This window comes from Aplysia californica, unplaced genomic scaffold (assembly GCF_000002075.1).
Source record: "Aplysia californica isolate F4 #8 unplaced genomic scaffold, AplCal3.0 scaffold01377, whole genome shotgun sequence".
Taxonomy (NCBI): Eukaryota; Metazoa; Mollusca; class Gastropoda; order Aplysiida; family Aplysiidae; genus Aplysia; species Aplysia californica.
In genome coordinates this window covers 12,141-20,736 of record NW_004798647.1, presented here as the reverse complement: position 1 = coordinate 20,736, position 8,596 = coordinate 12,141, and the positions used below count along the sequence as shown (strand labels likewise).

At 40.2% G+C, this 8,596-nt stretch overlaps 1 protein-coding gene across 3 annotated transcripts in view; it reads left to right on the top strand.

Annotated features, from left to right (window-relative positions):
- Nucleotides 1-7,579, top strand: part of LOC101847167 (COP9 signalosome complex subunit 7a) — an 8,834-nt gene extending 1,255 nt beyond the window's left edge. Inside the window, exons 1-9 of one of the 3 annotated variants that reach the window (XM_013090631.2) lie at nt 485-701; nt 1,582-1,739; nt 2,081-2,156; nt 2,609-2,697; nt 3,761-3,820; nt 4,587-4,729; nt 5,235-5,340; nt 6,003-6,130; nt 6,890-7,579. In XM_013090631.2, the coding sequence (XP_012946085.1) occupies nt 1,584-1,739; nt 2,081-2,156; nt 2,609-2,697; nt 3,761-3,820; nt 4,587-4,729; nt 5,235-5,340; nt 6,003-6,130; nt 6,890-6,998 (867 nt within the window). In that variant the 5' untranslated portion in view covers nt 485-701; nt 1,582-1,583 and the 3' untranslated portion in view covers nt 6,999-7,579. Of the gene's footprint in view, nt 1-484; nt 702-1,581; nt 1,740-2,080; nt 2,157-2,608; nt 2,698-3,760; nt 3,821-4,586; nt 4,730-5,234; nt 5,341-6,002; nt 6,131-6,889 lie in introns of those variants that run through there. The other 2 variants (XM_035973538.1, XM_035973537.1) reach the window with 2 other exon arrangements.
- Nucleotides 7,580-8,596: the final 1,017 nt, after the last annotated feature.

Sequence of the window (8,596 nt, the reverse complement as noted above, 5' to 3'; positions counted from 1 at the left end):
TTTCGTTTCCTTAGTCCATGTCATTTATAATTTATATTGACTTGTATCTTCTGTCGGTACTTTTGAACTTATTGCACAGTTGAGCATTTAGACTCAGTTGAGCACTACAGTAATTTCTTTGTAAAGTCTAAACTTTGAGTTTCGGATTTTATTAAAAAGACAACTTTAAAAAAAAAAATTAAAAAACCGTCCTGCGAATATTAACAAAGAATACAATGCACAATGCACAATGAACAACAAGAAAAGGGGAAAGAAAAGTAGGGCCTCATCATGATGTAATTTTGTAGTAGTTTCCCTTGAATAAAAGCCGGCTGTAGATACCAGCTTGTCTCTACTCAGTAACCGTCCGTTCAACTTTGCATTAGCTCTTAATATTTCAATAGGGGTTAGTACTAAATGTCTTATAGTTTTTTAGGCTTTCAATATTGAAGCAGAGTTCTGTGAGAACTGTAAAGAGCAGGTTTAGTAAGGATACATAATTTATACAATTGTGTTTTCCTTCGATATAAGTTTGAATGGTAAATCTTTACAAAATCTGACATAGATTTGTTAGCTTCCGGTTCCGGTGAATAGACTTGTTTTGTTTAGCTAAAGCTGTCTGTCTCACCCGAGAAGGCCACACTTGACAGTGAACTTCTCACTTATAACACACGACAACCAAAGGCCTGGAGCAGGAGAGAGCTGATCTACAAAACAGAGAAGTGAGAACATTACTTTTGTTTATACCGAAAACAGTAGTGCTTTCAAGAGGTTGGTTAGGAGATCTAAAGAAGGTTTGGTAATCGAGTTGGCTTTGTTGTTGCCATTGTTATTGTTGGACGATCACCACCACTTTCACTTTTATTATTGTTTTGTACCATACTTCCTTTTCTACTACAGTCTACAGCCTGGCACTCTAGCCTGGCACTCTAGATCTAGATTATATCTTTTTAGTTTTATGTATAAAAATAACATATATCGACTTTAACCTTGTTGTGTAACATGACCTGTTGCAGTGATATGATATAGTCTACTCTATGCCAAGCTAGAGTCCTCTTTTGACTGACTGCTGCCTGCTGAGTCAGCCCCACTCTAGTCTCATGATGGCATGGGCATGGTTGTTCATTTTAGACATTTCATACATGAGTGTGGTCACACAAATCTGTTGCCTTTGACTCTAGTATGCCTATGGCTAATAAGGACACATTTACATATCCTCTAACCTAAGCCTCACCTTGCTGAGTCTAAGTAACAGTAACATTGATTCCTTGATTGATTGCGACCCATCGCCATCAGACTAGATCTAGATCTAGAAGTTACCATTACCATGATCAATGTTTACAATGCATCCATTGCTAATGTTTACTAACTCAGTCATACCTGGTCTAATCTAATGGCTACCCGTTCAAGATGATCACCTGTCTAAATTACCACTTCCCCCTTTCCCAATTTGCATTTTTTTCTCCATTTTATCGACATTCATTGTCCAAGATGTCTACTTGTAAAAGACGGCCAATTTTCTCGTCGACAATGAATGACCGGCGAGAACAATTTCAACTGTAGTTTCACATGTTCGTATTGTTTTTTTTTTTTCTTTTCAAGCCATGAGTGCAGAAAAATCTGGGAACCCCATGGAGCCGTTCCTTCTCCTGCTGAAAGATGCGAAGGGAGCTGGAGCCGCCAGTGTGCTGACGCAAGCCATGGCCTCACCGAACGTCTACGTGTTTGGGGAGTTTCTTGACCTGCCCAATGTACAAGAGGTATACGTCGATCCTGACAGGCTGGGTGGAGGCAACTCTTAAAAAAATATAATCATAAATGATCTGAATTCTGTCTGCAGTGCGAGGTTAAAACTTGAACAATTAATTACAATCATAACAAGCTTTTACAATCGTTATAATGCGCAATCATTAAACAAACCTGCAGAGTACTCTGATAAAATTAGAACGTTCCTTGTGGGGAGGATTTTTATTATCGGGTCTCTCAGCCCGGGTTGGACACATAGACAGGGTCAAAAACCAGCTTCCTAAATGATCCAAATTGTGTCTATGGGGGTATAAAATTACATACATTAAAACAAAATTTATTTTTGAAATTTCAGCTGTCGTCCGGACCCCACGCCTCCGTGTACCAACTACTGCAAGTGTTTGCTTACGGGACCTACAAAGATTACAAAGGTGGGAAACGGCTACGGCTGCTACTGTCTGTCGTTGTTGTGGATATATATCCTAACTTTTGCAAACTAACAGTCATTGTAAGTGTCAATTTTCTAACAATTTTGTTCCACCATCCCGCTTATCGTAAGTATCGATTTTCTAACATTAAGAAAAAATAGAACATGAATTATTTCTCCCACTGACATTTCTATTCTGTTGAATTTGTTTGGGTTGCGAATCTTTTGCCGTATGTTACTTTTCAACCAATCTGCAAAGTCTCTCGGGAAACTCTTCTATTACTTTTGAGATAATCAGCAACATGTTCCGGTTTTTTTTTTCAACCATTCAGCTAACCAGAAAACTCTTCTGCTACTTTTCAGCCAATCTGAAAACTCTTCTGTTACTTTTCAGCCAATCAGAAAACTTTTCTGCTACTTTTCAGCCGATCAGAAAACTCTTTTGTTACTTTTCAGCCAATCAAGCTCAGCTGCCAGACTTGACACAGACACAACTGACCAAGCTAAGACACTTGACCGTTGTGTCTCTGGCCACACGCAGCAAGGTAGGTGTCTGACGAAAAGAGCAGAACGGGTAGGGTTAGAAGGTTGGTGTCTGAAGACCTGCCAACCACTACAATTGAGTTCTTGGTCTCCGATTTTTATTTCTTTTACCCCTCAGAGAACCCAATAGGATTTACATTAAATCAAATTCTTTTTTTCTTGAAATCCGTCTTCATTTGTCATTGGCAACTTATTGTAAATGATGTGATAATACACATTTTCAATCTTGGGATATTTTTATGGTAATATTTCCGGCTACTTATCATGAATCGCATGTAAATATACACATTTTTATTTGCATGTATTTAGTATTCATGTGTGTTTGCCCCTTTCAATTTTCCATGTAATCTTAATCTTCTGGGGGGTTCTGGAGACTACGATTTTTTCCCCTAAACTCATACTTGTTTTGGAGGATTTTGAAGAAAACTTTTGTTTTTGTCATGGAGTGGTTAGCAGATGTGTGTCTGGGAAAGACCAAATCAGATGCGGTAAGACGGTAGGTGTCTTAGGAGGAGAAGATTTGAACGAATCGGATATCAAATAAAGTAAGAAAATACATATCTAGGAGGAAGAAGATGAAGATACTTACGAATTAAATAACATAAGTGGTTATAAGAAACCATTTTTTTTTTCCCTCTGTATTTTCTATTAACTTGCTTGAGTCTATATGAACACATGTGTTTGAGTCTGGAGTATATTTATTAGCACACAACCCCCCCACCCTTCCTTTACTGGCACCTGTGTGTACTATTTGTTTTTTTTCAGTTGTGTGGTTTATTATTGTGCTATTTTCTGGCTTGTCAATTAATTGAACCTATTTTTTTGCCCCCCCCACCCCGTCTCCATACACACACACACACACACACACACACACACACACACACACACACACACACACACACACACACACACACACACACACACACACACAATAAATAACCTCATACCCCCCAAAAAAAACCCCAACAAAAAACCCCCCCAAAAAACCCCACCAACCCCCAAACAAACAAAACAAAACAAATAAAAAACAACCCAAAAAAACCCCAAAACCCAAACCCACGACAGTGTATCCCGTACTCTGTACTACTGGAGGAGCTCGCCATGGAGAATGTGAGAAATCTGGAGGTGAGTACTGCTGTGTCTTTGTCTGTTTGCTCTTTGTGGGAATGGTTTTAGTTAAGTTTTTCGTAAAAGTTGTACAGCTCTTGTATCTGTGCTGAAGGTTAGAGGTGTTACTGGAGAGTGACATACAAAGAACAGAAAAATAAGGAAAGCAAATGTTTGATAGGAAAAGAGAAGAGATAACAACGACAGATGTTTTATGGGAAAGAAGTAAGAGAAAAGGACGATAGTTGTTTGATAAGAAAGAAGAAGTGGACTGCTTGAGTGAAAACAATGTGTGTGCGTGTGTGTGATAATCTACTTATGTGAAAACTATGTGTTTGTGTATGTGATTAACTACTTTAGTGAAATCAATGTGGGTGTGTGATATGAATAACTTGAGTGAGATTTGTGTGTGGGTGCGTGCATGCATGACTTGCGCTTCTAAAGTTAGATCAAAATCTGTTCGTGGCTGATGAACTGCTTTATCGAGATAAGCTTGTGTGTGATGAACTGCTTAAGTGAGATCACTGTCTTATTTTTTGTGTGATGAACTGCTTTAGTGAGATCATTGTCTTATTTTTTGTGTGATGAACTGCTTTAGTGAGATCATTGTCTATTTTTGTGTGGTGAACTGCTAAAGTGAGATCATTGTCTATTTTTGTGTGATGAACTGCTAAGGTGAGATCATTGTCTATTTTTGTGTGATGAACTGCTAAAATGAGATCATTGTCTTATTTTTTATGTGATGAACTGCTAAAGTTAGCACAATGTCTGTGTCTGTTCCCAGGACCTGATCATCGAGGTCATCTATGCTGACATCATCCACGGGAAGCTGGACCAGAAAAACCAGCAGCTGGAGATTGACTACGCCATCGGTCGGGACATCCACGAGAACGCTCTGTCAGAGGTCACTGTGGTCCTACAGCAGTGGTCAGTGTGTGCCCTGTCTACCTCTTCCTCCGTCATCATCATTATAATTACTATATTATTATTATTATCATCATCATCATCATTATTGTTATAACTATTATTATTATTATTATTATTGTCGATGATGTTGGGTTAATTTATAGAATTTCCACTGTCATTTTAGGACACTCTGTTGGCTCAGTTGTTACCATGCTGGACTATGGAGCAGACTGGCATTACTGAACTCTGAAATTTTGTGGAGTTTCCAAGGCTCTTTACCCAACTGGTTCTTTCCTATCAATGGCTGACGTTGAATTTGGAGGTCATGCTTCTTACATAACTTCGTAATATTGAAAGGGGTGTTAAACTTAACCTCAAATATGCTTTACTTTATGCAACATATTTTCTTTAAGGTGAGAAGAGGATGTTGCCTTCATGGAAGAATTATGAGATAATGTCTCTTCCTCCTCCCCCTTCCCCATGCCTCCCCCCCAAACCTACTACGCCCCCCCCCCCCCCCCTCTAGGTGTAACGGGTGTGAAGGAGTACTGAAGAGTATTGAGGAACAGATCAACCGAGCCAACAACTGCAAGGTGCAACAGAACCAGCTCAAGGCTGCTCTAGAACAGGAGGTAAGCACTCTTTCCCCTGAGCCATAGGTGCAGGGTTACCGGCTGTCGGTAATTTCCCGGGACTGTCCCAGATTCAGCAATTGAGAATCGGAGAAGAGACAATATTATCGACGATGTCACGGGCAATCCACTTAAGTCCGTTCGGGTCGGTACTTTTTAACGTCAGAGACAAAAATGTAGTTTTTGTCGTGTTGTTCCTGTCAGGAATCACGAAAAGCAAGAAAATTGTGAGCCCTGACCATATTAAACTGCTTTTTGGGGATGTTGAAAGGTGTTTCTTTGATAGAGCTTTGGGAGGGTGTAAAAATAAAAAATTCTCAAAATTTGGTCTTAAGTAGATTGCTTGCAATGAGGATGATATACACCATACCTTTACCTTTTGTGACTTATCATTTCCTCAAAGCTGAAAAGTTTTGTCTAGCCCATTATCATATCATTCTTGTATTCCCATGAGAAATTATGTGCCTTAATGAAATCATCATCATCATTGCACCATCATCATCATTTCTCTTCCTGTATTTGAGATTAGGCCGCCAACAATAGAGCCCAGGACAGAAGTAGATGGAGAGCATACTCATACTAAAACTAAAACTTAAACAAACAAACAAACCAACCGATAAACAAACAATATTGATGACATGTGTGCGTGACTGGGTTCCCAGGTGAACAACATCAAGAAGACGATCAAGACGAGCCAGCAACAGGACATCGAAGAGGTCATGGTCACAGACAGCCGCAGCGACATGGCCATGGCCGAGAAGGCCGGGAAAAAGTCGGCGAAGACGAAGGGGTGAGCTGCTCTTGTTAAAAACCCGAGAAATCACTCGGCAGTTTGTGAGCTGTGGATTTTTGGCGGGTGCTCTAGTGTGGTCTGCTCCTTCTTTCCTATCAAATGTATAATCTATCGTACTTATCTCTTCTTTTTCTTTCCTTTTTATAATACTCTCTCTTCGAGTAATTCCTCTAATCAAGCTTTGGCACTTTTATTACCTATATTGTAATACTCTTACTAAAACTAAAACAGTCATCTCATGCTAGGGATAGCAACATCTTGAAAGTAGTCCTGTTTTTAAGTTATCTACAGCATTTTTAATTACGCCGAGGCATAGGGGCACAACTGTAAATAGTCAGGTTAAGATTAAAAATCGTAATTTCAGTTTTTTATTTTTTATTTCTATTCATATGCAGTTTAACCTCGTGCAAATTTCTTTTCAAATGTTGGCAATCCACTGAAACTCTTTTGTTTGTGAGGAGGGGAGTAGGTACTGGCTTCTATTGTGTAGCGGTTAGGCCCTTCACTGTCGCAAACTGAAAGCGCTGAGCGATGCGGAATGATCTAGTTTGTGTCAATGGGCCTTCATTTTTTTTATAAAAAAGAAGGAAAAGACGTTGTCATTGAACTTGTTCTATTGTAGGTCTAATGCCGACATCTAATATATAATTGTAGTTCTGAGAATGCCGACATTTGCAAGAAATTTTCAGGGTGAGGTTTATGTGGGGAGAATGGAGTGCGTGAGTGGACAGTCCACATGCAGCCCGTTGTCCTTAGTGATGTCATTATTTTGCAGGCTCCGAGGCAGCAACGCAGGGAAGCTCTGGAACAAATGATCAACCCGCACGACATGGCGTGGATGGCTTACAGTGGGGATGATGAATGAAGTGTGCAGGAGAGCGATTTTGTGTGTGTGGGTGTGCTTGTGTGTGTGTGTGTGTGTGTGTACGGTACATGGGAGTGGGTGAGTTTGTGGGAGTGTATAAGTGTGTGTGGGTGAGTGACTGGGTATACTTTTGTATGTGATGAGTGAGTGTGTTTGTGTGAGTGGGTGCATGTGTATTTATGTCAGTGTGTATGTGTTTGAGTGGGCATGTGTGTTTATGTTGGTGAGTGGGTGTATATGTGTATGGGTGTGAAATGGTTGTGTCTGTGTGAGTGGGGAATAAATGGAGCATGACAAGTATCTCAGTTTTTTCCCCTGTTTTTAGGTAACATTTTCCAGTGAATATTTGAAGAAGTATTTGGGAGAATATACAGTGCTGTCTGCTTAAACTGAACACTGTTGTTATTCTAAATACTGCAATAAACCAGAAGAAAATAAATTCCCCTATTTTTTAAACTCTATTTGAGCAACCATTCTTAACTGTTTTCTTAACTGAAGAAGATCTGGGGGCTCCCGTAGCCTAAAGATTAAGGTGTTCGCCTTTCATTCAAAGGTCCTGGGTTAGAAACTGGGTAGCGACGGAAAAATTTTCTTCTCTAAAATTGTCTCTGTTCACCTCCTTCCTGCTCTCTAGCAATGCTCTGTCGTGTGCTTTCGTCTCCACATTCTGCCCCCCATCCCCTCACCTCCTTTGCCCCCTCCTCTGGGCTCCTGACTCTTTCTGCAGCCTTTCTACAGCTACTCCTTGGCATCTTCTTACTGCTGTCTTTCAGCCACAGCCCTGATCTTCTGGTAGGAAAGATCTTCTCCTAGCCTTCTCAGACAAGGGCTTAAAATCTTGGAGGTCCTGTGTGCAAGTTGTGCACGTTAAAGATCCCTTGGTGATCTAAAATCGATTAGAGTAGGCTTCGACCGCCACCCGAGCAAAATAAAAAATTCAACTGACAATGCTTGTGGGAGGTTGGCGGGTGCTCTGGTGTGGTTTGCTTCTTCTTTCCTATCAAACATTTATTGTCCTTATCTCCCCTCCTTCTTTTTTATGTTTGTTACTCTCTTTTAACTCCTTGAATCTACTAGCGCTCATATGACCTTATGCAGTTGCGAGCGCCGTAAAACATCTTCTAAACAAACAACGACCATGCTTAATGTGTCCCGCACACTCATACGACCTTATGCAGTTGTGAGTGCCCTAAAACGCTTACAAATCCCCCCGAAGATCTGATGGTCTTGCAGATTTTGGTTTAAGTAAGCGAACTCCCAGTGTATTTGCTCTGTGAGGTGGATAAGTTTTGTCCAAAGAATGAGTGTTTGATAACTAAGATTGTTTATGAAGGGAGATATGAGCCTGGAAATGTTTGGCCTAAGATATTTCAGTGGTTGATGTCTATGATAAATCAGTGCATTATTTGTGTGTGAGCACTTCCTGTCTTATGTTTTTCATGCCGATTTCTGTGTCGAATAAAGTTTATAGTTTTCCTCTGATATTGTGTCTTTGAGTGATTTTTGCACCTGTATACTGTGGTCCCAGGCTATAACGGCTTAACTGCTCGAAAGAAATGTTACCCTTCTCTCTCTCTCTCTCTCTCTCTCTCTCTCTC